Source organism: Streptopelia decaocto (genome assembly GCF_964273445.1).
Source record: "Streptopelia decaocto genome assembly, chromosome: 24".
NCBI lineage: Eukaryota > Metazoa > Chordata > Aves > Columbiformes > Columbidae > Streptopelia > Streptopelia decaocto.
In genome coordinates, this window is record NC_138679.1 from 4,299,039 (window position 1) to 4,326,897 (window position 27,859).

Consider the following 27,859-nt stretch of genomic DNA (forward strand, 5'->3'; position numbering starts at 1 on the left):
ACCTGGACAGGCTGGAGAGCTGGGCAGGGAAAAATGGAATGAAATAGAACAAGGGCAAGTGTAGAGTCTTGAATCTGGGCAGGAACAGCCCCAGGTTCAGTGTAAGTTGGGGAATGACCTGTTAGAGAGCAGCGTAGGGGAAAGGGACCTGGGGGTCCTGGGGACAGCAGGGTGAGCATGAGCCAGCACTGGGCCCTTGTGGCCAGGAAGCCAATGGGACCTGGGGTGGGTTAGAAGGGGGTTACACCTTCCTGTGTCACCTCATCTGGGTGTTCCTGCTCCATGGGGGGATTGCACTGGATGAGCTTTCCAGGGCCCTTCAACCCCTGACATTCTGGGATTCTGTGAAATGAGGAGTCCCTCTGAATGGTGTGATTGCCTGAAGAACAAGTTTTGGAGCGTCAGAAAACAAATGTAGGAAGGAGCACGACCACACAGCCAGCTCTGCAAAGCACCTCCTGAAAAAATTTCCATTTACAACTGCGGAGAGCTGGGACGGCGGCTGTAAAGCGCTTTTTCAGACTAAAAACCAGACATTTACAAACAGATTCATTTGTATTTATTCACTCAAAATTCCTCAATTCTTGCTATTTCTGCAGTATAAAAGAAATAAAAAATGTTTACTTACAAATCAAGTTATAACAAACAGAACCACATGTGGACAGCTACAATATAAAAATACGCAGTATTGCCAGGCGCTGCCTACAACCGAACATTAGGATCTTATATATTCTTGCCCTAAAATTCCAAGTATCGAACAGACTTGTCCGTGAGGTTCACATCGCTCAGTCGAGGATCAGCCTAGAAGTCAGTCCAGTGTTTCTGTAGGAATTTGGGAGCCTTCTGATACACAAACCACAGCCCGCAAGATCTGGAACAGCTGCTAGGAAAGATTTGCTTGGCTACGTGGCTTGAAAAGGTGACAAAGTCCTGTACAAAGCAAGAGATTTTCCTGCAAGAGAGACCGACCAGCAGGAAGACACAAAGACACAACGCTTCCCAGCCGAGCACTGACGGCTCAGAGGAAGAAACACATGTTCTCATGTATTCAGGCTCTAGGTTAATTTAGATTTTGTTCATATATTTATAAATGTAAATAAAATAACCAATGTTCAGGGCCTTCTTTACTAATTTTATGTGGTTGTTTCAAAACTCACAAGATCAAGAGGGTCTCTGACAATCCCATGACAGTGTGTTCCCTCCGCTAACACATTTATTTGGGTAAAAGAAAATAGAACTCAGAGCTTACTTCTTCAGCACCCCATCCTCTCCTCATACCCCTTACACACCCCATCCTCTCCTCATTTACGGAAAGCCACAAAAAGAAAAGTTGCCCATTGTTTCACACTAACAAATACACATTCGAGCTCCTCCCCACACCAGGAGGCTGCTCACACACTGATCGTTTTCTCCAATGATTCGCACCCTTGAAGTCTTCAGAGACAATAAAAGAATCAAGCACTAGCCGTCTTGTTGCTGAATGAAGGGGTTTGGAATGGCTTCCATTCCGTCCTGCGGGCAAATGAGAACCACAGAAGTCCCTCTGCAGACCACCAGGCCCAGCTGACGTGTGTCTTCTGTTAGTTTGTACTGATCGTCCGGATCTGAAAAGCAGAGATCCACAGTTACCAGGGCAAGATGAGGAAAAGAAACCAAACTCCATCAGCTTCAAAAGGGTTTTTTTTCCAGGCGTCTGCATTGTTTTATGGAACACGAGGACTACAGAAGCGATGCAGCAGCGGTATGTGATGTCCTCAAGACATTACTGATTCACTTACTGTCAAAGTAGCACATGCCACAGTGAGCAATAGAGAATTTGCTTTGTATAAAAAGCAGAACACATGTATTTTAAGGAATTCAAAGGCTCTTCCATTCAGCTCGACCAAAAGCACAATACAAGTGATTAAAAAAGCTCCTGATCCCATTTCAAATGCCATTATAGACAAACATTTTGGGATCAAGGTAAATCAGAAAAAGCCCCTGACTTCAGCACTCCCAACTGGGCTGTGGGTGGGGACAGACAAACAGACAACAGCCAATTCTACCCCCTCGGGAGGTCAATATATCCAATAAAAACGCATTATACTCATCTTTAAAAACTCCCTCTAAGGGTGTTTACACTAAAGACAGTAAGATATGGGTTCTCACTGAGATGCTTCTCCCGCTTTGAGCAAACAAAGGGCACAGCCTGACCTGAAGGGAGACGCCACTTTATTCCAGCTTTAGAGGACAAGGGCCCCAAATGAGTCACAGAGGAGCTCAAGCAAGAACAACCGAGAATGTTCTAACACAGGGAACATGCTTCATCCAACTTCTGGTACCTTATCCCTCTATTTACAACTTAGTTATCACAAACACGTCCCACTTCGGATGATGCCAACCTGTGATTTCTGGTTATTCACTCAGTGAGCTGCAAGATTTCTCTGAAGAAAATCAGTGTTGGGGAGAAAAAGAAAATGAAAACAGCTTTACAGAGATAACATACGACTCACCTCGCATGTATTCAATGGTACCGTCGAGCACAAGGTTTAGCAGAGGGTCAAATCCTTTCAAGACACCACTTGCTGTTGGAGACAACACACAACACAGTGTTTTTGGCCAATTTCAGGGCATTTTAAGAATATTTCAGCATAAGAAATTAATCCAGGTCACACCACGAAAAAGAAAAACCACCAAAACCAAATAAATACCCTTAGCAAAGGAATATGGCAAAAAATAAATCAAGACTATAATATTTTGAAGTGTTTTCCACAGAAAACTCAACTTCTAGCTGCCCTCCTAGAACTTCTCTTTAGCATCGGCACTGCCTGCATGAGAATTCACTGCAGACAGACAAGCGTTTTGGCCTAAAATTGAACGTGACTCCACACGACTGGTCCTAAATAAACTGCAAGACCACACAGAATGATCTCCCCATTTGAAAAATACTTATTGATTACCAGCATTGCTGTCACCACTAAGAGCCCAAATCAGAGGCTGATACAATCCCAGGTGTTATATGAAGATCGTAAAGGAATTAGCATGATTTTTTTTAGAAGAAAATCTCAACTACTACAAGTAAATGGAGGGGAAAATGACGTAAGAGCCTCTGAAGTGATGAGGAACCGTAGTGAAATATATTGAAATAATCTATGAACTCCAAGTACATTGAGAACGTTAAGAGATGACAGATGTATTAAGCATAACACCTATAAATGTTTCTGTGCGTTTTCTTGCAATGTGAAAAAAACAGACAAAAGAAACAAGACAGTTGAAGATAACTAATAAAAAAAGATGAAAGGTGCACAGAGAGAACATAAAGGTAAAATGGAAAAGATAAAGGAGATAAGATAAGTCTCGCACCGGTAACAGTGAATAGTAACAAATAAAAGCTCCCGCTACTCATCGTCCTTGCTGGAAAGCAACGTGACCACAGAAGAGACAAGAGGCGACAGGCAAAGAGCAAGGAAATACGTCAAAAAAGCTTCATGCGGCAGCGGCCCACGCCTCATCCACCCGCTCACCTTCTCTGCCACCCTGGAACTTCACCCGGATTGTTTTGTCGATGTATTTGGAGAGATCCAAAATACTCTCCTTCTTCTTCTTCTCCTTGTCCTGAGGGAGAGGAGCAGAGGTGATGTGAACTAGAAAGAACCTTTCCCTGCCCCCAGTTGCATTTACAGAATCACAGAGTCATTTTGGTTGGAAAAGACCCTCAAGCTCATCGAGTCCAACCATAGCCCACCCCTGTCCCTGCCCCATGTCCTGAGAACCTCATGTCCGTCTGTCCAGCCCTCCAGGGATGGTGACTCCAGCACTGCCCTGGGCAGCCTGTTCCAATGCCCCACAGCCCTTTGGGGAAGAAATTGTTCCCCACATCCAACCTCAACCTCCCCTGGCGCAACTTGAGGCCGTTTCCTCTGCTCCTGGCGCTTGTTCCTGGGGAGCAGAGCCCGACCCCCCTGGCTCCAAGCTCCTTTCAGGCAGTTCAGAGATCAGAAGGTCTCCCCTCAGCTCCTGTTCTCCAGCTGAACCCCCAGGTCCCTCAGCCCCATCACACTTGTGCTCCTGCACAAGACCCTGTTAGAAAATCCAGTTTTCCACTTTCCGGAGCCTTTTGTCCCATTCCAAAGGGGTAAATGGCTTTTCCCACATTCCCAGCATTTAGTTTGCATCTCGGCTGAATTTCCTCCTCTGTTTGAATTCTGCATTAAGTCCCCACACATCACACCTGTGCTGCAGCTCCCCTCCCTTCTCTCAACTCGCTCCAGCTCCCCAAGGGCTTTACTACAGCGAGGAGCCCATATACTCCGTAACACTTGTGGTGTGACACGGCCACGGCAGCCGCCCCGCGGCACGGCAGGACCCGGGCTGACCGGGCTGACCGGGCTGAGCGGGCCCCGGGCGGCCCCGCCGCCACAACAACCCCCAGGGCAGCCGCTCGGTGCGATCGCCGCCTCACGGGAGCCCGCGCGGCGCGCGCCGCGCTCCTCACCGCCATCTTGCCCGCGCCGCCGCCGCCTCCGCCGCCGCTCGCCATTTCATTCGGCCGCTCACCAGAAGTGACGTTCGCACCGCGGCGAAGCTCATTTAGCGGCGCAGGAAGCGCGGGGCGGGACCTCCGGGGGCGGGCTGCTGGGTTACCCGGTGCAGGAAGGACCCGGCTCCGGCCCCGCTCGGAAACAAAGCGGGCGGCGGCGCGGCGGGCCCGGGATGGCTGCGGAGCGGGGCCGGCCCCGCCTCTGGCTGCTGCTGTGTCTCCTGCCGCAGGTGAGGGGCCGGGAGCTCCTCGGGCGGGGAGGCGCCGGGGGATGGCGGGGAAAGGCGGGCCCGGCGCTGCCGGTGCCCCGCGGGCCTGTGTTCCCTCTCGGGCGGGGTTTCCCGGCGCGGGCCGAGCGCGGCCGCAGCCCCGGGGCGGGAGGAGCCGGGGGCGGCGCGGCCGTGGGGGGACCGACCCCGTTCAGCGGGGTTTATGTGTGTGGATATTGGAGTTTGTTTGTGTCTTTGATGGAGCCAGGCTCTTCTCGGTGACAACCAGTGACAGGACAAGGGGCAATGGGTTCAAACTGGAACACAGGAGGTTCCGCTTAAATATGAGAAGAAACTTGTTGGGGGTGAGGGTGGCAGAGCCTGGCCCAGGCTGCCCAGGGGGTTGTGGAGTCTCCTTCTGTGCAGACATTCCAACCCGCCTGGACACCTTCCTGTGTCACCTCATCTGGGTGTTCCTGCTCCATGGGGGGATTGCACTGGATGAGCTTTCCAGGGCCCTTCAACCCCTGACATTCTGGGATGCTGTGAGGGAGTCCAGCAGAGAGTGACAAGGTTGCTGAGGGCTCTGGAGCATCTTTGTGATGAGGAGAGACTGAGGGAGCTGGGGCTGTTGAGCTGGAGAAGCTGAGAGGGATCTGATCAATGGATCAATGCCTCAGGGTGGGTGTCAGAGGATGGACCAGACTCTGTTCAGTGGTGCCCAACGCCAGGGTATTTATTAGGTAATTTGGACGGTATCATCTAGTCTTAAGTCTTATTGGTGTAACATTGTAACACAACAGTATAATTTTTGCCCTCTTCCATACCTGTCCCCTTACTGATTCCTGCCAGTGATCTTTAGTTACACAATGACCTGGTTGCCAGTTTACTTCTTTGTTATTTCTGCATCATGTCCTTTTTTCTTTTCCTGCACCATCTCTTCCTTATTCCCTACATGCCCTGTCCCTTTTGGCATCTCTGTTAACTCTTCAAGTGGCTGGTAGATGTCAGAGTGGGTCAGGGACTGGCGTGGGGTCGGTTTGATCTGTTGGTTTGGAGAAAATTAGCACATTGGTGTGGAGGGACTGTCCACTGGTGGATGCTTCGTTCTGTAAGTCACTCACTCGGTGTGTTTGTGCAGCAGAACAGTGTTAACATGCTTGAGCAAGCTTGGAGCGAGCTGGCCTGCGCTGAACAGCAGCAAACTGAATTTACTGTATGCTGCTCGTATGTTTCTGTTAGCCAGGCTGGCTTGTGTAAAATTTGTTTGAATGCCTTGTATCTGAAATGCTTCTGCATCTCTTGTCAGTGTGTTTTTGGGTGGTGCATCATCATCCTCGGCTTCGGGTGGAGCAGGGTGCTCTGGTGCACGCGTACGACCATGATACACCAGGGACTGAGGGATGTTTCCCTCCTTGAGATAGGATAATAAGATTTCTTTTTAGTGGTGGCCACATTTGTTTCTAAACTGCTATATACAGGGAGCAGGAACAGCTCGGCTAGTGAAGCACAGCTTCGAGTTCTCATCTAGACACTGGTTGTGATCTTCTAGATCCAAGTACAATCTGCACTTAGAACTTGTTTTGGTGCTGGAGTCCTGGCTTTTCATTTAACTTTCATTCTGGCCATTCCTTCCTGGCATTGCTGCCTCTCACTTGTCCTGAACAACAGCAGATGAGCTTTTGAATATATTATAGCAACAAGATCTTGTTGGATTTGGTCTTCACTATAGTAGCTTTCAGCAGAATATTGAACTGAGGTGATGGTTTCTGTGTTTAAAATCGGACCGTTCTATAATATGATGTGGGTCCAACAAGGTGAAGAGACTGTCTGAAGTTCTGAATTAAGGTGATGCTTGACAATTTAGTCTCATGGAATTGTTGCATTGTGAATTTGAAGCTCTCTCTGCTGTACAGTGTTTTTTGAAGGGGAGTTTCTTTGTGTGCGAATTTGCTGTTCTGCCCTTTTGGTCTCCACACGGATCAGTGCAGTTCATGGGGAAACAACACACCCCAGGTAAACCTTTTGGAGATTCAGGTGGCCAAAGTAGCTGGTACAGAGCTAATGAAAGGGGCAAAAATTGGGGCATCCAGGTGAGTTTGGGGACAGGCCGGGAGGGACAAACAAGGAGTGACCAGGTCGGCTTTTTGAACCGTGGGTGAGCTGAATTCCTCTTCTCCAACCTTCTTCCATCGTTTAACTTGCAAGCCCCAGTACTTGTTTCTGAGCTGCATTAATTCTTCAACATGACAGGAAAAAAAAAACAAACTCAGCAAAAAAATGGGCAGCGTTCTGCTCTTTTAGTGCATTAAATAAGCCGTGGAAGTGTCTGCTGAGGTTCAGAGCAAACAAGCGTGTTCTCCTCATGCCACAAAGGATTAGATGGGCTCAGTTGCCCTAAAACTTTACACTTCTATGAAAACCTTCTCCTTGTTTTGCAGCTTTATATAAAATACCTGGGTTTGTGTTAATCATACAAGATAAAACTGTGATTCTAGCAGCTTTGCAGCTTTGCTTGTGACATGGCACTGGTGTTGAACATGGGTGCCAGGCTGGTAACGGTGTTTAAATACAAATAGTCCTTATTCATATAGGGAAAACAGATAATTCACTACTTAACTAGGAGAAGTTACTTCTGCTGTTTGAGGCAAGGAAGCCCATCCCTATTGCACTTTGTTATGCTGCATTCTAAATAATATATGCTGCATTCTAAATAATATGTACTGTAAGAAGGGAGTATCATAAAACACCTTATTGTCACGACTGTTTTTCTGTCAGTGTTTGAAAAAGGCTGGTCTGGGCATCCAGACACTTGAAAAAAGAGCCCTTGGGGCGGTAGGAACATTGTGTAGGAGATTATGACTCCTCCTGGGTTAATCCAGGACACCGAGTCATCTCGAGGAATAAGAACCATCCCAAGTGCTGCCACCATCCCAGCGCATCAGCTGCTTTGAACTGACTCGTGTTGTTTGATACCTCGTGGCATAAATAAAAACCCAACTGGAAGCATCCAAGCCCTGTGGTACCGAAACAAGAAACCCCGATGGCTCTGCTGAGGTGGGAGGATAAGCACAAATTTGTGGCTGTTAACAGACTTCAGAGCTATGATTCACAGAGATCATTGCTTGTTAAAACGTCTGTGAATCCTCGTTCCCCACGGACTCCATTCTCCATGGACTCTCTGCGACCTCTTCTGCTTTTAGCCCTCTCATATTCCTTTTAATTCCTCTCATCCTTGATTTTTACTTGGCTCTTGGCACAGGAAAGCACAGAGTTTCTCGAATGTTTAGAGCACTTCACATTAAGAACCTTTTATTCCCTTAATATTTCTTTCAAGAAGATCCATTAAGTTGCTCAGAAAGCACGATCGTGTATTAGTGTCTTTGCTGTGCCGTTTGGGTTTATTACTGACTTCCAGTAATGTTATCTAAATGGAAACGTAGCAACACACCCTGCGCTTGTTCTCGTGCTTTAAAGATGTGTAGTTTAGATCTTGTAAGTGTAAAACTTTTAACCATACAGATCAATTGTTTCTATATACGCATAAAGCTGTTCAATTACAGGTCGCCAGCTCCTGCAAAACTGCCTGAAGATTTGGGAGGCAGCTGGACACGTAATATGCAAAACTGAGCTACTCAGTTTGTTGTGTTTGGGGTTTTTTGTGGGTTTTTTATTATTATTTTTAAAAAATGTTTATTTTAAGCCCAGTCAGATCCTGTAGCAATAAGCAGGAAACACTTTTGTTCTTGTCTTTTCTCTGTGTCTGCATTGGGATCTCTGACTTGTTACTCTTGAAAGCAAAATTCAAGCTAATAACAATGGATTATTTTTCACTACTTCTCCCTGGATTATTTTTCACTACTTCTCCCTTTTGCTGCAGGGGTTTTAGGTGTTATGGTTGGATAGCCGAGACATGAGTTTAAAAGTCCACCATGGCAAAATAGTTGGAGTTTTTTGCTAAACACATTTTTTCCTCACACATATGCACCATAGTATCTCCTTCTTCCACAAATATTTGTATCTTGTAAACTTGCAAGTGACTTTAATTTGCACTGAAACAAACGGTATAACCAGCCCAGCACACTCAGGACAAATCTCATAGATTTTAGGGCACTGAATGAGCACTAATGTTATAAAAAAAGGGAAAAGGTGATGTATAAGTTATCGTAGACCAATTATATACAAAAGAGCTAAATATAAAAATCCTTACCTCCTGTATATTTTTAGTTGATGTTTCTTTGCTGCTATGTGGTAGAATGGCAGCATTCATCCTCCAGGCAGCGTGGACATCGCTTGTTTAAAGGATGATTCTTTCAAGTGTTTCAAAGAGCATCTTTTTACCCTGAGCCTCCACTATGGCTTCGGGGTCACTTCTGTGGTTTAAGGTTCAAGATACAGAGGGAGAAATGAGAACGAGGGATTCTTTTAGTGGGTTTTTGAACAAATGTGTTAAGATGTGTTTGCTGCTGCCTCCGCTCATCTTTAGTACCTTGTTTCTCAGCTGCTACCTGCAGAAACAAATGTGGAAGGTGTATTTGTAACTGTGCAGTTATCAAATCATTAATCTGTTTAGACTGTGGATATTAAACTAGACGTTGACAGATTAGTCTGTCACAACTTTCTAATTCAGTAGCATTGATGCTTAGGGGTATTGCGTTGTGTTTCTCTCCAGTACAAGGTTTCATCAGGTCTGGTTGGCACAAAGTACTTTGCTCGGGGAAAACTAAATCTGAGCAATTAAATGTGTCTTCAGTCTTGATTAAGGGTACTGGACAGGAGAGAGAGGAGGAAGAATGGGAAAGGAGGAGTTGGGTCCATGTGTAGAGGACAGTAGGACACGAAGGGGGGTGGTAGGAAGATAAGATAGTTGGGTTGGGGGTTTTTTTGCTTGTTTGGGTTTTTTTTTGGGATTTGACTTTTTCCTGAGGCTGCCACAGTGGGTGAACTGATGGTCTCTGCTCGTCCTGTGTCCCGGAATCACTAAAGCATGGGCAGCATTCCACCAGAACCCAAATGTGCAGCTTGTTAAGGCCAGGTCAGTTATTGAATGTGTTTCAGATATTATCTTTTTAAAACAGATTTCGAAGTGCTGATTGCTGGTAAGGATTCTTGAGAGTTCTCAGTTAAAAGCCTATAAAATGAGAAACCTCCCTGTACAACAATGGTCTTGGAATACACACATTATCCAGTTACATTAACAATGTTTGGTTTTCCTGAGCACTGGGTTCCAAAAACTGAGCTAAAATAGTATTTTATATAGTTATATAGTTTATATAGTATTATAGATGCTACATTTAATATGGGGTCAGTTTTTTCCTATCTAATAGCTCATATATAATTGGCATTTGCTCTCAGCATCATCTTTTTATAATCTGTTGCCAGACAGCATTACTGAGACAATGAAGTTGCTCAGTAAGATACTGTGAGGCTCTGAAGCAGTAATTAAAGTATAACAAGACGCTCCTTCAAAAAGAACCATAGGTCTGGATCTGTATAATCAAATTTTAAAGGAAAAAATAATATATATATATATGAGCAATTAGTGGAGATGGTGCCTGCAACCCCGTTGGTGCTGCCCTGTGGAGCATGGAAGTGTCCTGTAGAAATTAATAGTGACTTGGCTGATGTTGTAATGAAATTCTGTGTGTCTTGTTGTTCCAGCAAGGAGGAGACCCCCCTGTCTGAGAGAAGCAACGCTAGGGACCCCTTTGTCACTTAGAAATGAGGAGGATTTGTATCAGAACTCTTAGACTGCAAGAACAGCAGAGCCTGTGATACACTTCGTGTATTTCTGAGGGCAGGGAGGATTTACAGTTATTTTAGTTCAGTTAATGTGAGACTGAAGTCAGCACTAATTAAATAAAACCATCACTAGCAGCACATACTTGTTGCGTTGTCTTCCTTGGTGTGCAAGCAGACGTCGGCAGCAACTCCACCAAAATATTGACTTTTGCAGGTTCTGTGGATGGTATTGTAGCATTTCTGGTGTGGCTTTTTGGCTGGAAGATGAGGAATATATCTGGTACTCACAAAATTGTGTCGCTATATGGATGGAAGGAAGCGAGAAAATATGTAAATGTCATGAAGAATGACAAGATTGTGAATAACTCTGTAATAGGTGTTTGCTTGTGATGAGCTGTCACCCTGTGCTGGCCCTTTGGTCTTTCAGTATTCTTGGAAAATGGCCTGATATGGTCTGACATAACCAAAATAATGAGGAAATTATGATATTTGCTAAGTATTGCTGTTTTGCAATGGGAAGCTGAAAATATCTGTGTTAAAAAGAGAACTTCTAGTGGCTAGGTGTGGTTAGAATGCTTACCCAAATCAACGGACTACAGACAGTGTATCACAATCGAGAAGATGCATTAAACTGGTGTAACTGCTGCAGAAGCAAATATGCTTAATGCATCCAAAGCCTTTATTTGAAATATGATGGAAATAATGACAAATTCCACCATACTCCCTGCATAGATATTGAAACATGGTAGAATCCTTTTGTTTTTCTTTAAAATACGAAGCAGTCGAGTCACCAGCAAGTTACACCTCTCACTACGGCCGTTTCATGGGACCTAAAATTCCTGTGGTGACATTTTTGTTGTATTTTCAGGTGTGCTGCGAGTACGGGATGGTGCATGTCCTGTCAGAGAAGGGGAGCAGCAAAGGAAAAGACTATTGTATCCTCTTCAACTCCCAGTGGGCCCATTTGCCACACGATCTGGGTAAAGCTGTAAGTACCTCGCCAAGCAATGGCAGAAGAATGTATTAAAAATTACGAGGAAACTTCTGATTTCTAACTTGGATGAGCAGAATTTGAAGCAACTACTTTGTTTGCTCTACAGAGAAAATATTTTTCTGTATTAATATCACCTGCTATGGTGGGAATATTCCTTTCCAAGCAGCATGCAGAGGGAATAACTGTTTGTGGTTCAGACCAACATGAAAACGGCACTTAACATCACAGAATCCCAGAGTGTCAGGGGTTGAAGGGCCCTGGAAAGCTCATCCAGTGCAATCCCCCCATGGAGCAGGAACACCCAGATGAGGTGACACAGGAAGGTGTCCAGGTGGTTGGAAAGGAGTTTTTTCGATGCTACAAAAAGATATACCACATGGCCTTGCTATAAAATATGCTGAACTGTGACCTTTAGTTCTTTCTCAGCTACTAATTGTGGACTGACACTCTGTTCATTTCGTTCACTGCATTCCTTAATCTACCAGCTGAGGGCTACACAGAATTATTAATGTTGCCTATCAGTGTGTAATCAAGTTTTAATTACCCATGGCGGGTTTATTGCAACTGCAGATCACCTAGATAATCCAGCTCAGATCCTGCAGCTGCCTTTGCCTCGCAAAAATGCACTGGGGACATATTTAAGTAGCTCTGCAGGAGCCAATATAGTCCAGAAAAACTTGCACTGAACTGAAGCATTGAACAGATTCTGCTCCCACTGTGAATCCTCTGTTCAGTTGGGTCCCTCATTGTAAGGACACTGAGGGACTAGAGAGAGTGAAGAGAAGGGAACGGAGCTGGTGAGGGGCTGGAGCACAAGTGTGATGGGAGCGGCTGAGGGACCTGGGGGTTCAGCTGGAGAACAGGAGCTGAGGGGAGACCTTCTGATCTCTGAACTGCCTGAAAGGAGCTTGGAGCCAGGGGGGTCGGGCTCTGCTCCCCAGGAACAAGCGCCAGGAGCAGAGGAAACGGCCTCAAGTTGCGCCAGGGGAGGTTGAGGTTGGATGTGGGGAACAATTTCTTCCCCAAAGGGCTGTGGGGCATTGGAACAGGCTGCCCAGGGCAGTGCTGGAGTCACCATCCCTGGAGGGTTTTAAGAGGCATTTTAGATGAGGTTCTCAGGGACACGGTTTAGTGTCAGAGTTGGGTTATGGTTGGACTCGGTGATCCTGAGGGTCTCTTCCAGCTGAAATGATTCTCTGATTCCCCGGAGCACTGGGGCTGCCTGTGCTGTATCCCTTGGCTCTCCCTGTTTCCTTTCTCAGCTCTCCCTCTGCCTCTCCCTTTCATCACATTCTTGGTCCTTCTCCTTCCCTCCAGTACTCCAGCCATTCAGTTTACTAACTGAGGGGATACAGTGCACCAACCTGAGCTCACTTGGCGTTTGCGTTCTGCTCCGTTAGAGCTGATAAGCTTTCCTGAAACCTGGACAACCAGGAAGCGTTTGTGGAGACATTTTCCTGTCTCTGAAGTAGGAGACAGGTTGGAGATGGCAATTTTCAGAATAAACTTGGAGCTACTGGCAGCTTGACCCTCACCTTTCCCTCCTAAAACAGCAACCAGGTATTTGGCATCATATCACATACCTGTGGATTTCTAACACAAAGTGTTACTTGTGACAGCTTTTCAGGTTAAAACTTTACCCTGGCGCTTCTCAAACCCCCAGCAAGAGTGAGGATGGGGCCTGCTTGTGTTAGCACAGCTCACACCAAGAAACTGTTATTTGGTAGATAACTGCACTTTTCAGGTGACTTTCAAATAGAACTGGGCAAAGATTTCGCAAGGAGCAATTTCTGCTGATGTTATTTCTAAAACCTTGAAGTGTCTTTGGGCTGTTCCTGTGCAAACATCCCAGAGCTGATGTCTTTGGGTCTCAGGAACTGGGGCAGGTCTGCAACATCTCTGAACCACAGGCAGTGAGGGAAGCAGCTTAGAATCCAACATCTGGGTGCTTAGGATGCAAAATCTCAGCCAACTGGGTATGGTTGGTTCTAAAATGGAAATTTATTGCCTATGCTTTTGTACTTTAATTCAGCCTGTGCTTGTGTTTCTTGCTGTTTATACCCCAAATCATCTGAGCCACCCCAGCAATGATAACGCTTTGCTGTACTCCTACATCCCTTCAGAACAGACACAGTGCTGAAGAAAACATGCAAGTATGGATCATAACTCAAATTTTATTACCAGTAGAATTCTGTACAACAGGTGACATGAGGCAGGACCTTGTGCAATAGGAAAAGCAGCAATGTTTCAGTTTTCCCGTTTCTCTGAGAATATTCTGTCACTCCATTACTTGAAAGTTCAAAATTACCCTTTAGAAACTGTGGTTTCTGCTCTTGACTTCTGATATCATTTTATTTTACATGTTTATATATGTATTTAACTAATTTATTTCGTTTCAGTCACTCCTACAACTGCAGGATCAAACAGCGTCCGTTTTGTGTTCTCCTTCTGATGTACCTGATGGGGGATTTAATAACCAAATCCCCATGGTGATGCGAGGGAATTGCACCTTCTATGAGAAAGTGAGGCTTGCGCAGATCAACGGAGCTCGTGGGCTGCTGATTGTCAGCAGAGAGAGGCTGGTGAGTCTCTTTCTGTCTTTATATATTGCTGATACTCCTCTAATGTTGGATATTGTCTTCAGTGCTCAGTGTTGGTATTTCATGCTCCTCTTTAAAATAAATCTATGTATGTGTGTGTTTGCGCATGTACGTACATTGTATCAATACATGTAGAAATAATATAGCTAAATGAAGGATTAATTAAAGGAGAGCAGGTCTCATTGAAGTCGGAGGAGTGCTGCTTAGAGCCTGTGTACCATTCAAATCAAGGGCTCAGAATTATCTTCTATCATGAAGTACAGGAATGGAAGGAGGAGGTTGGTTTCCTGACTCATCCTCCCGCCTTCAGTGAGATCCAGAGCACAGTGAATCGGGTGCTTTGGCTGGAACTGGAGCATCACCAGCGCCTGTTCTGGCAAATCAGCAGTTTTGAACACTGTAGTCAATCCTAGAGGCACACGAGTCCTAAAACCACGACCCTGATGCTGCTTGAAGCTTGGCTGTTACAGTCTTTAACAACTTGGCCGTACATTCTCACTTGCAGTTTTTGCTCATTATGTTCCTTTCTAAAAATTTTCCCAAATGAACAGACACAGAACTTGCAACTTGAACTCTTTTGCGATAGAAATATTTACAGAAATGAATATCATCTTACCTGCTCTGAACTGTCTTTCAGGTTCCTCCTGGGGGTAACAGGAGTCAATATGAAGAAATCGACATTCCTGTGGCTCTGCTCAGCTATACTGATATGTTAGATATTGGCAAGGTAAACTTGATACTAAATGCTTTGATTTGTATTCTCTGATTTAAACGAGTCACTGTTCAACACTATTTGAAGTCCATCTTAAAAGCTTTGAATCTGTAGAGAGTTATACTCATGAAAATTGCATTATTATGTTTTGGAAAAAAAACCTGCAGCTCTCTTAGGAGGTTATTTGTCATCCTCAGAATAAAATCAGAATGGAGCTTGGTGCTGGAAATAAATGTCGCTAATAGATTGTTCTCAAGTATTTCTAATAAAGCTTGATTGTGAGGTTGCTTAGTGAAAACTAAATAACTGAAGCTTTGCTGGGGTGGCTTTTTGGAAGTTCTTCATAGCTTGTACTTGCCCCCGCAGAGTTTCGGCAGCTCGGTGAAGGGCGCGATGTACGCACCCAACGAGCCCGTGCTGGACTATAACATGGTGATTATATTTGTCATGGCCGTGGGGACCGTTGCAATTGGAGGCTACTGGGCAGGAAGCAGAGATGTGAAAAAGTGAGTAATCTTTAGTATTTTGCCTGGTCAAAAAGCCAAATATTTGAAAAGCTCAGAAGGAAAACTGGATAGTAACGAGCTTCCTATTTGGGCTTTTGCAAAAATTCACCATCAAAATATTTTATAAAAATTGTTTTTACTCGTATAGTGCAGAAAAAACGATTTGATGGTTAATGTACCTGTGTTTATTATGAGTCTTTTATTGAAATTTTATGGCTACGTTTTGCCAGTAAGTGGAGTTGGAGGGTGGGGGTCATCTGTGCCACACTTATTTCTAACATTTCCTCACGGTTTCTCTTATCTCATCCCCATACGCTTTCTCTGTACGGTCTCGTTTCCCCCATATGGTCTTGTTGCTCCCCGGATGGTCTTTTTCTTTCCCCATACAGGCCACCAATTAAATCTGTCCCTGTTTAAGGCAAGGCAGCAGTAAACCGTGGCAGACGCTCCCTGTTATCCCCTTTACCTCCTGCCACCCTTCCTTTAGATCGGAAAGATGATTGGAAAGAGGAAAGGAAGAGAGACTTAGACTTCAAGTTGGAGAGTTGTAAAGGGTTTTACTAATGCTACTAATAAATAGAGAATACATACACAAACTATCCAAACCCACTCTCAAGCGCTGGATGCGGAGTTGGCGTCGCTCAGCAGCAGAGCTGGGGCTGCGGGGCTGGCGGCTCCAGCAGCTGCAGCTCAGGCCCCGGCAGTCACGGGCGGGACTGCACAGCAAAGCGGAACCTGGGTGCAGGATGCAGGGCCTGAAGGTCACAGACAGACAGACAGACAGGGGCCTCTCTAGATGTCGGCTGTGGGCAAAGAGAGTGTGACCCTGTGATCACCCTCTTACATAGGGGGTGTGACGATTATGGGATGGAATACTTAGTTGGTCAGTTCTAGTCACCTGTTCATCCACCCCTCCTCAAACACGCCCCTCTCACAATGGAACTGGGGAAAACTTATCAGTCTTTCTTAGCTACCATAGTAATAAATCTAAACATGAGCTTCTTCAGCATTCCCTTGGTCTCTTATCAGCATCTGAGGAAAAATATGCAGCTAAAACTCAGAGAAGTACAGCCACCTAAAGAACTGAGCTGAGAGAAAAATCACTAAAAGAGAACCGGTCTTGTTTTTAACAAAACCAGGACACGTTTTTACTTTATATACACAACCTGACTTCAGGATTTCTTCTAAAGTCAGCAAATTATTCTGTAGTAATTTTCAGGATTCTGTTGAGTTCTTAGTGGATGAAAAATTGATAAATTAACGCAGCAGTTACTGGTTTATGCATTGTGTTCCATCTGGTATTCATATATCCATGTAAAACGTGGAGCTCGCTGACCCAAGTGGAAATCGCTGCACAATTGGTGTTGTGTCATGTTTCCAACCCCATGTAGTTCTCGCTGGAAATTCGGTGCCCTTTCATGTTTCCTTGCAGAAGGAATGGACTGATTTTTACCCTGTTCCTCTTTCAGGCGATACATGAAGCACAAACGTGACGACGGGGCAGAGAAACACGACGATGAAACGGTTGATGTGACTCCGATCATGATCTGTGTGTTCGTGGTGATGTGCTGCTCCATGCTGGTCCTCCTTTATTTCTTCTATGACCACTTAGGTACTTTCCAAGTTGGATTTGTATTGATACATCTTCAATATCACAAGGCTGCCATCATTTAAGAAACATTTTTACTCTGGAAATAGTTATGAAATGGCTGTTTTCTGCCATGTTTCTTCATTCCAATAAGATGTAAAACCCTGTAAGTAGAGTAGAGTAGATTTCTATACCTGCTTTTACTGACGTTGTATTAGGTGATCACAGAATGTCGGGGATTGGAAGGGGATGGAGGTGAGGCTGACTGGTCTATAGTTACCCGGGTCATGGAGCTTCTTTCAAATATTAAAGCCTATTAAGTAGATACAGACTTAATGGCTTCCACCTTTTATTTTTGTCAAAGTTGTCCTCAAACCTATACTTGTCTTTTTATTATTGTTCAATATGTCATTAAGTTATGAGATACAGGATCAATTTATCTTTTTTTACCTTTATAAAGATAAGTTTCTACTGATCACTTATCAAATTGATTGACAAAAAACACAAGAGTCTAATGCGTCGTGATTTCCATCCTTTTATAAGTTATGAAAGATGCACCCAATCTGTATTAATTCATTTTACTATTGAGTAAAGGGAAGAGTTCCCTTATGATGGTCACACATACTCGTATCCTACGGGGACTTACTATTTTTTCTTTCTCAGTCTACGTTATCATAGGGATATTCTGCCTGGCTGCCTCCATTGGTCTCTACAGTTGTCTCTCTCCCTTTGTAAGAAGATTCCCCTTGGGAAAGTGTAGGTATGTGGCAATCTTTGAATATTTAATGAGCAAAATTAATTATTTATAGGGTTGAGTAAGTGTGGGATTTACAAGGTGGTTTCATACTTCAAAATGTTTATAAAGGAGGAGGGTAACTACATAGACAACTGTAGCTTTGGTGTGTTTCATTTTCAGAATCCCAGACAACAATTTGCCTTATTTTCACAAGCGTCCACAGGTCCGGATGTTGGTTTTGGCCGTATTTTGTATCTCTGTCAGCGTAGTCTGGGGAATCTTCAGAAACGAAGATCAGTAAGTGTGTATTTTAGTTTTTTGTGTTAGAAATTGTAATGTGCTTTACAATATAAGTCACTGACATCCATAGAAGCCTGAACTTATGCAGAATTTAGGAGCAACAGGGAAGAAATTAAAGACTTGGGCAGAAATTCCTGCTTGTTCCTTATGTACTTTATCTTGTTGGTTTAAGTTACAGAAAACCATATCTTGTTAAGCTCGAATTTCTCTGAGTCCCAGTCCCTGTTCTGATCTCTTTGGCCTAAAGCAGCTTTTCAAAAGCGCTGTGGAAAGTTGGACACAAGTTGTCTGACTTATTCCTTCAGGTGATGGTCTGCATGCAAATAAGAGCTGTGAAGACTCAAATCTTTAGTTTCTCTGGTATGAGTAAATAATCCTCTATGTCCAGTATTGCCACAGTACCTAATTATAGCACGTTCTTACCCCTTTTGTTAGAGGGTTTTGTTGATTTTTGGTGTTGGTTGGTTGGTTTTGGGGGGGTTGTTTGTGTTGTTGTTGCTGTTGACCCCTTACCTTACTCCCAGATGCTCCAGTTTCCCCATATATACAGGATATGTTTGTCTTCTTGGCCCCTCTAGCAGGGATTTGATATCGGAACTGAAATGCCATCTTGTTTCTGCTCCCGGTCCCACAGACACTGTGTTTGTGCCTCAAATGTGCCTCACTCACAGAACTCATAAATCAAGGAAGCATCGACTTTGAAACACTTTTTAGGGCAATAAGTGTCAGACTGAGGAGTACAGAGTAGTATAGAGCTGTTCTGTCCTGGGATATTTAGCACTAGGAAACGCGTTTTCTGCCTCAAAGCTGGAGTGAACCTGAGTGTTTCCTGCCCAAAGCTCCATCAGCAAGTGCTCAGGAATTGATTACAGCAGCATAATCTATCATCTGCATCTAGACCTTATTGATTTTAGGGAAACCTTAGTGGTTTGTATCTCAAATCCTACTTCTCTTTGGTCCTAGCAATCAAGAGTAAAGAGCCTTGATACTTTTGTACCTGACTTGGGAAACACAATCAAGAAACAGCCCCAGCTGTACCCTCAGCACATGGGGCCATACACACAGACACAGGCCAGAGCACCCCGGAACGTCTTATTGTGGTACCACTGACCTCATTCAGCCAGTTTTCAGTCCAACACGCTCATCCAGCCCGCGCTTCATCAGCTTCTCTAGGAGGATCTTATGGGAGATCCTCAATGGAAAACCTTCATCTAGATAAATATCCCTCCTGCTCTTCCCTCATCCACCAAACCAGTTCTTTAATTGTACAACATTATCAGGTTAATCAAGCACAACTTCCCATTTGCAAATCCACACTGACAACAATGTCAATTCCAAGCAAGTACTTCTAATAAAGGTTTTTCTCCCAAGCAGGTCCTTGGTGAGGCCAAGGCTTGGTCTGACATTCCTGCAGTAACGTTCCTCTCCTCTTCCTTTAGGTGGGCCTGGGTTCTGCAAGATGCTTTAGGGATCGCTTTCTGTCTTTACATGTTGAAAACGATTCGCCTGCCTACATTTAAGGTATGAGAGTTAAACAGACTTAAAAAAATGTTTGCCTGTATATAGTTGAAGAGAGGAGCCACTTATAATGGTGTCATTGGCTTGGAAATGCACTTTTGCTCATATATAGTTTGGAAGAGAGTGATGTGATGAGTATAAATAGACCATAAAGATTTTTAGGGTCTAACATGTAATTTTGTGTCTAAGAATGACTTTCTTATACTTGGTGCATGTGAGACCAAATTACTCCATCTAAAATATTTGGAAATTATGAAAAATACTTACGTCGGTGACTTGGTTTAGTCCTTGTTAGTTCTTTCCTTGAATGGTTTTAAGTTGCTGATTATGAGTTCTTTGCTGTTAACTAAAGCACAGTATGTAAATACCAGTATCTTGTCTCTTCTTCCAGGGCTGTACCTTGCTCCTCCTGGTCCTTTTCGTATATGATGTATTCTTTGTATTTATCACACCTTTTCTAACAAAGGTAAGGAAGTGACTTCTCTAGTGCCTGCTGCTCACAAAGTGTGATAACCTGTTTCTCTGTGTGTTCCTAAATGGTTCCAGACCTGCTGAGCAAAGCGCTAATATACAATTTTCTCTTATTTTTTGCTTTAGACTGGGGAGAGTATCATGGTGGAGGTGGCTGCAGGCCCGTCCGATTCTGCCACTCACGAAAAGGTACTGAATGTCATCCGAAAATACGGCACTAATTTTCAGCTATTGCACCTTCAACTTCTTTAAAATTCAAAGTCCACAAAGGCGAAATGGAGATGCCAGCCCGAAAATAATTGAGTGTGGAAATAAGGAGTCCTGGGCTCTCGGATAATCTGCACCAAACACAAGGGACAAAGCAGATTTTTAGTGGTTCGTCACAACAACTTGGGTCCTTTATCTTTGAAAGGGTTTCGGTGGAAGGAAACTGCTCAGCTCAGCTTCACAAAAACATGTGGCTACACTTGTAAATATGATTTATTGCTAATGAAGCACCATTTTTACTTAAAGAGAGAAGACTTCTGTGGTCACTCTGTCAATCCATGCTAATTTCTTTAACTTCTTACATTCTTGTCCTTAGTGTTTTGAGGTGTCTGTCACGTGGAGTTGTCTTGGCTCTTTGTTTTTAGAAAATGTTTCATCACTTCTGTCTTAAACACGTTTTGTTCGTTGTCACTAATATATTTTAAACATAAGCATCTCTAACATAACAAAAGATACATTTGCTCTATCTGAAATCTGCAGTTTCAATACAACAGGAACAAGTTCTGGTAGATGGTGTCAGTATATAGAGTAAACAGCTGAAATATTGATGAAATAAATAAGTAAAAGTTAAAATATTTATAAAACTAAGACCATGTCTGTCTCATTCCAAGCTCCCGATGGTCCTGAAGGTCCCGCGGCTGAACTCCTCGCCCCTGGCGCTGTGCGACAGGCCTTTTTCTCTCCTGGGCTTTGGAGACATTTTAGTTCCAGGTATTTCTTGTTGAGTGCATTCAGAATTTTCCATGTTGCACTGTCATATTAGTTTATGCCTTTTATGTTCTATTTTTCCTGCACTCTTCACTTTTTCCGTAAGAAATTAAACACACGTTAATCTTATTGCTCGGTTTCACATTCAGTGATGTCAAGAAATGTAGGGAAATCTTAAGAGCTGATTTAGCAACTAATTTAATATAAAACATCTTCGACAGTGTGGTGGCAGAGGAAATTTTTTGTCCATTTACACACATAGCTGACCAGCCTAAACTTCATATTTTTGTTAGTCACACAACATCCAGTTTTAGCACCTTCTCTCCAGTTTGACTTCACATTGTATGTAGAAGCATCTCTGGCACTGCGGCAGGTGAAAACGAGTGTGTGTCTGCTGGCTTTCAGGTTCCTTCTGGAAATAATTGGTTGATTTTCTTGCATTTTGGGAAATATAAACTGTGTCATCCCCATCTGTGTCCCTTCCCAAAACTGTAACAGGCGGAGTCATTAACCATAAATTCCTCCTGTCTTTACAAGGAACTGGAAGGGATGAACTTACCCTTATTCTTGGTGTGAACACTGTATTTTTACAACTGTTTATCAGGGAAGGGATAACATTTTGTATCTAGGATCTGTATATTTGATGTTAATTTTTTATTAGAGTGCTTCTGTTGTACCGGGCTTGTGTTATCATATCACATATTGTGCAGCTTCTTGAGTGATGCTCTCAGAGTATTTAAACACTGGGGTGTCCAAGTAAGTGTTGGAAAAAAATATCTTAGAAGTTCGTAGATACTTTGATAGGTTTGTATATCTTAATGTATTTGAAAGCCTGTTGTAATTGTTGTTTCCTTTCCTAGGCTTACTGGTAGCCTATTGCCATAGGTTCGATATCCAGGTGCAGTCGTCCAGGGTCTATTTTGTAGCCTGCACAATAGGTACGTGTGACACCTGCAAACCTCACCTACAGGAATTGCTCTCTTTAAAAACGTACCATTGATCACGTATTTCATCATTTGTTTTGTTTTTTAATTCTTCTCCTCCTTTTGTTATTAAACAGAAATATTTTAGCAAAGTACTTTCAAGGCTAGACATTCCATCCCCACCTTCTCTGGTGTCATTTTCCTGAGCTACCTTATATAAGGGAAGCTTCTTGATACCATGGTTGGTCTCACTATAACCCTTAGATCTACACTGTCTTTACAGCAGCTTAGTTGCAGAGATCAGAAGGTCTCCCCTCAGCTCCTGTTCTCCAGTTGAGGCCTGTATCCAGTGCAGAGCCTCAGGGGGCAGTGCTGGGGCCGGTATTATTCAATATATTCATCAATGATTTGGACGAGGGAATAGAGTGACTGTCAGCAAGTTTGCTGGTGACACCGAGCTGGGAGGAGTGGTGACACTGGAAGCTGTGCTGCCATCAGAGACCTGGACAGGCTGGAGAGCTGGGCAGGGAAAAATGGAATGAAATAGAACAAGGGCAAGTGTAGAGTCTTGAATCTGGGCAGGAACAACCCCAGGTTCAGTGTAAGTTGGGGAATGACCTATTAGAGAGCAGCGTAGGGGAAAGGGAGCTGGGGGTCCTGGGGACAGCAGGGTGAGCATGAGCCAGCACTGGGCCCTTGTGGCCAGGAAGCCAATGGGACCTGGGGTGGGTTAGAAGGGGGTGGTCAGTAGGTCAGAGAGGTTCTCCTGCCCCTCTGCTCTGCCCTGGGGAGAGCACATCTGGAATATTGTGTCCAGTTGTGGCCCCTCAGTTCCAGCAGGACAGGGAACTGCTGCAGAGAGTCCAGCGCAGCCACCAAGATGCTGGAGGGAGTGGAGCATCTCCCGGGTGAGGAAAGGCTGAGGGAGCTGGGGCTCTGGAGCTGGACAAGAGGACACTGAGGGGGGACTCATTCCTGGGGATCAAGATGGAAAGGGGGAGTGTCAGGAGGATGGAGCCAGGCTCTTCTGGGTGACAACCAGTGATAGGACAAGGGGCAATGGGTACAAACTGGAACACAGGAGGTTCCACTTAAAGATGAGAAGAAACTTGTTGGGGGTGAGGGTGGCAGAGCCTGGCCCAGGCTGCCCAGGGGGGTTGTGGAGTCTCCTTCTCTGCAGACATTCCAACCCGCCTGGACACCTTCCTGTGTCACCTCATCTGGGTGTTCCTGCTCCATGGGGGGATTGCACTGGATGAGCTTTCCAGGTCCCTTCCAACCCCTGACATTCTGTGATTCACCTCTGAACTCACTGAGGGTGCACTCAACCCGCTCATCCTGATCAATGATAAAGAGATTAAACAGAACTGAACCCTGGGACACCACTCATGACCAGCCACCAACTGGATTTAGTTGTTGGTGAGCAGAGCTCTCTGTGAATACCTGTGCTTTGTTGGTTTTTCCCTCCAGCGTACGGCATAGGGCTGCTCGTGACCTTCGTGGCCCTGGCGCTGATGCAGATGGGCCAGCCCGCCCTCCTCTACCTGGTGCCCTGCACGCTGCTCACCAGCTTCGCCGTGGCTCTCTGGAGAAAGGAGCTGGGCATGTTCTGGACGGGCAGCGGCTTTGCGGTGAATACCAGTTTGATATGAGTGTCTTCGAGAAATACTAATGTTATAAAAACCTAACTAAAATTAAAGTTGAGTAAAACATTGCAGTATTATCAAACAACACCAAAGATTTTTGTTTTGCTTGAATGTTTGCTTTTTTTACGTACTTTTTCCTTCAGTGAGATTTTATTTTTAAAAGGTTTATGGCCGCTTAAACTGGCTGTTGGAAAGTAAAGTAGACCTTGCCGGTCCTTCTTGATTCTGCTATAGTTTTCCTGGTTTGATCTCTGTTGAAACTCATGGTGGTGGTGTTATTAATATAATGTTTTATAATATTATATGAAATATATCATTAAAATCTTGTTCTTCGTATTTTTGCATAGCCTACTGCTTATGAAGGTAGAAATCAAGTTCAATATGCTAAGTTATCACTTTGTTTTACTGTGATACAAGTGAAACTGATTTTATTCCAAAAGGAATAATTTCTATCATGATACATTATTATATATTTTGAATAATTACTTCAAGGGCGAATCTGTCAAGCTACGGGTCGCCCCCAGTGAGTTTTATTGTTATTCAACTACTTGTGATAACCTTCACAACTTTCCCCTGGAGAACAGAATGTAACTGTTGGAAAAGTATTTGAGATCATCTGAACTGTGCTGTTGCCAGTTGTACATTGACAGCAGAGGTGGGCGAACCCGGGGAATGACAAGGGCCAAAGGCTGTTTGCTCCTGCACAAAGAGCAGGAACAAAGACAGAATAATTGTCTGCCTGTGTGCGTACTGGAGAATGATAACGGAGATGATGGACCTTCAATGACCATCACTCCTGATAATGACGTGGTAATTCTTGCTTTCCGTCACTGACTGTGATTTTCCCTTTGCAGAAGGACCTACCTCAGCCTCCCCTGGTGATCGCGCCCGTCAGCTGCCCCGAGCTCCCCAAAGACAGCGGCAGCGTCCCGGATCCCCCGCCGGACACCGAGCAGGTCACCAACCCCACCCTGCACGTGGAGGAGCCGCACGGCCCCACCACGGCCACGGAGGAACCAACCGATACCAACGCAAACACAGACCAGTCCGAAATTCCTATCGCACCGAGCGAGGAGCCGGCTGGGCAGAATAAGGACGACGCTGAAAACAAATGCCTAAACGCAGAGCAAAACCAGCCGGAATAAACGATGCGATAAGAACTCCTTCTTTCCCCTCACAAGCATATCCATGTAAAACCAGTATGTATTTAGGACTGGTTTAGTAGTGTTTGCGTTCGGTGAGGAACCTCACGGGGAGTCTGATCATCAAATCCAACAACGAATGTGCTGCCTCCAGCTTCGGTACAGCTACACCCTTCAAACATCCTTCTGAAATATGGTGCTCTACGAGGGTTCTGATGTACGGATTTCAGTGATCATTTTATTAGCGAATGCCTTTGACCGTTCCATTTTCATTAGACCGGGGTAGTATTAAGAGTCTTTATTTACACAGTACTCTGTGCTCGTGTGGGTGTTGCTGCTTTAGCATAGCGTAGGTTAATGTGGAGGAAAAGCATTGAACTCTTGCTACAATGCTTCGCTGAGAGAAACACGATAGGTTCGGTTTTCTTTTAGCACTTTCCCTATTGTCTCTTTTTATTATATTTTACTTTTCCCTACTTGTCAAAGCCATTGATACAAGGGAATGCTTTAGTACAAACTGACATTCAGGAAATGCAGAGGGTGGTTCAATTACCAGCCTCTGAAAGGATTTACACCACCGTGGTGCATTAAATGCATCTCTTTAACCTTTTTGTCTTTGTTTTTACTTCCAGGTCCTTGGGTTGGCTACTAGTCTAGTTTAAAACATGGAGCTACAGGAAACTTTCAAAGCACTCATATGAACTCTAGGGGCTGTTGTCTGAAAATAACCGGTGTTGGTCACAGGACACTGTCTGGAAGCAAAAGCATATTAAGAATGTCTAATGTTTTAGAAATAAAATACAAGCCAAATAGGTAGTAGCACTATACTAAGCTTAATAGGCAATATTTTTCTGGGGACAATTTTAAAGTAAAGCAGTAAAAGATCATGTTTGGGGGTTTGAGTTTCTGCTTGTTATTCGTTTCAGGAATATAATTGCGGTTCCTAATTCTGAAGGAAACAAGCTGGTGGTGTCTTGCCCAAGGGAGCGCATACGGTGCTGTACTCAGTTGGGATTTGAAGCTACTTGCTGCTCGGTAGCTCATCAGCTGCCTCAGTCGTGGTGTGTCCGTGTCCCAGAGCAGCCAGAACTTGGCCTGGCTCTGGATCAGGCTCTGATCTACCTGATTATCGCACCTCTTGCTCCATGACATTGTGAAGGACTAAATTGGTGAATTTCAAACTCTTTAGGGTGCAGCTGGTCTTTATATTCCTGAAATTGTGTGTTTTCCTGTATAACATGATTGAGTCTTTTGTGCATCAGCTTTAGTACACAGACGGATGGCGTGATTTGCATCTTATTTATTGATTCCATCTAAGAACATTTGGCTTTATAACGGGATCTCTTCTTCACTTGAATTGCAATCCCAGAAAGCCTCAAACACTTCATGTTCAAACTGAAAGAGAAAATGGAAGTATTCTAGGATCCTAGAATATCATTCAAAATACTCCTCGGAGTATTTGAGAGCCCAGAACATGATTTACAAAACCCTCATCGCGGCATACGCGATCAGAGGCAAAATGCTTTCAAACCAAGGATTTCCAGTTGGCACGTTGAGTTGCGTCATTTTCATGTCTGTGTGTTAACTATCGGCCGTTGTCCTTTTGTCTGGGTCTTTCCAAAGTTTGCCCTGTGCTTTCGGGATGTTAACTCATGTTCTTCTCTGTTTCACCTGCAATGGATCAGGTTTTTTCTCCAGAACCTGAAAGCTTTTCTGTAAAACCACCCTGTGGCTTCACAGTTTCAGCAGCTCCTGCTTGAAGCCTCCAGCCCTGTCCGACCAATTGATTTAATGGTGAGTTTCTTGCAAGGCTTCTTGAGTCCAAAGGCCTGTGCTACATTTAATTTACAGATCACCCCAAGGGAAGATGGTAGTGCTAAAGAGATCTGGGTTTAAACCTCTCTTTAACGGACTTTTTCCAGCAGCAATCTGAACCAATTATTACAAAGGAAGAGCAACAGAGACATTTTACTGCAAACTTCAGCCAGCTGGATTATGCCTTAATTTAAGCCGTTGTATAAGTATGTATATTAAATTAAGAAAACAATCTTGTCTTTAAATAATGAACTTGACAAACAGCAAGAAAACCAGTTTGGAGACTCACTCGAAGCTTTTCTGCCTTGATTATCTTTCAGTTGTGTTCTTTGGAATAGTTTTTTGTATAATCAAAGCCAGTGGCTTTCTGGTGGTGAAGCGTTAGGTTTTATCTACTCGAAAGTGTATTTTAACGTTTCTTCTCATATCTCATGGATTAGGAAGCAGTTTCTTTCTCAAATTGTTTATAACTCAATTAAAATAGAAGAATTCCTACCACTCGTAGGCATTTAACAGTCGATTTGTTCCTGTTACATCCTAGATGGGTCTGATCGGAGCGTGTGCTTCACCTCACGTTCCTGGGGCTTTTCCATCTATTTTTAAGTGAATTTCTAATTTTAAACTACAAAGATCAATGCAGGAAAAACAAACCCAGTAGCTTCTCAATGCAATATCTCCAGGTGAAGTGTGTGAACCTCAACGCGTTTCACCCTCTGGCTCTTCCAGCACTGTACAAATGGGCTGACCCTGGTGCACCAGTTTGGCTGCGACTGTTCGGACCCTGATCCTGGGCAGTTCAATCCCTTCCAGCAAAAAAACCACCCAGGTCTGTGCTGGTTTCTTGCACTACACTGGCTGTTTAGCGCCGTCATATTTCTTTTTAATGGCAGCTTTAATTATACAAAATATTGGTTTGTTCATTGATAAGCTTTCATCGTTTGGCTTGTTATTTATAGTCCGTTCATGGGTGAATAACTGGCTGAGCAGGAATGTGCGACGAGTGCATTTTGACACAAGTAAGCGTTTAAATTATACATATACCAGCAGACCCGAATATTTCTCCAAAGCCTGTAGAAATGGTGCCTTTTTCCATGACGAATATAATCTCTGACGTTTTAAAATAAAATCTGTGTAAGGGCTGCGTCTTCAGGAAAATGAGTATATTATTATTATTGTTATTGTTATTATTATTATAGAGTCCAGAGAACAGGAGCTGTGATTAGAGGTCTGGCAAACATCAGTAACAAGGGGAGTCGGATCTTGGGGTGTTTTATCCAGACCGGTTTCCCAGCTGGCTGGTCGGAGATGATGATAATTCGCACTAATGAGCTCTTTGGCTTTTCAGTTTAAGCTCTGTGCCAATGGTAAAGTAATAACAGAAGGGCAGTGGAAGCGTTTCCTCCAGAGAGGTGAAAACTGCTCCTGCAAAGAGAAAACCTAAAGGCGCGTATGATAAACAGCCA

At 44.2% G+C, this 27,859-nt stretch overlaps 2 protein-coding genes across 3 annotated transcripts; one reads left to right on the forward strand and one right to left on the reverse strand.

Moving 5' to 3' along the window:
- Positions 1-542: 542 nt before the first annotated feature.
- Positions 543-4,617, reverse strand: LSM7 (LSM7 homolog, U6 small nuclear RNA and mRNA degradation associated). Its single transcript, XM_082071741.1, has 4 exons — positions 4,475-4,617; positions 3,504-3,594; positions 2,493-2,564; positions 543-1,604 (listed from the first exon to the last, which is right to left on the reverse strand). The coding sequence occupies exons 1-4, from the start codon at positions 4,517-4,519 to the stop codon at positions 1,462-1,464; spliced, it is 351 nt and encodes a 116-aa protein (XP_081927867.1). The 5' UTR covers positions 4,520-4,617; the 3' UTR covers positions 543-1,461.
- SPPL2B (signal peptide peptidase like 2B) lies at positions 4,561-26,894 on the forward strand. Of its 2 annotated transcripts, none has more exons than XM_082071740.1 (15): positions 4,561-4,749; positions 11,339-11,458; positions 13,864-14,046; positions 14,702-14,791; positions 15,143-15,282; positions 16,752-16,894; positions 17,534-17,630; positions 17,787-17,903; positions 19,346-19,427; positions 19,816-19,890; positions 20,022-20,084; positions 20,774-20,873; positions 21,731-21,808; positions 23,264-23,492; positions 24,294-24,429. In XM_082071740.1, exons 1-14 carry the CDS (start codon positions 4,693-4,695, stop codon positions 23,443-23,445), a joined length of 1,527 nt encoding a protein of 508 aa, XP_081927866.1. In that variant the 5' UTR covers positions 4,561-4,692; the 3' UTR covers positions 23,446-23,492; positions 24,294-24,429. The 2 variants fall into 2 exon arrangements, with proteins under 2 accessions (XP_081927866.1, XP_081927865.1); XM_082071739.1 differs by having other exon boundaries at positions 4,565-4,749; positions 23,264-23,424; positions 24,294-26,894.
- The last annotated feature ends 965 nt before the right edge of the window (positions 26,895-27,859 follow it).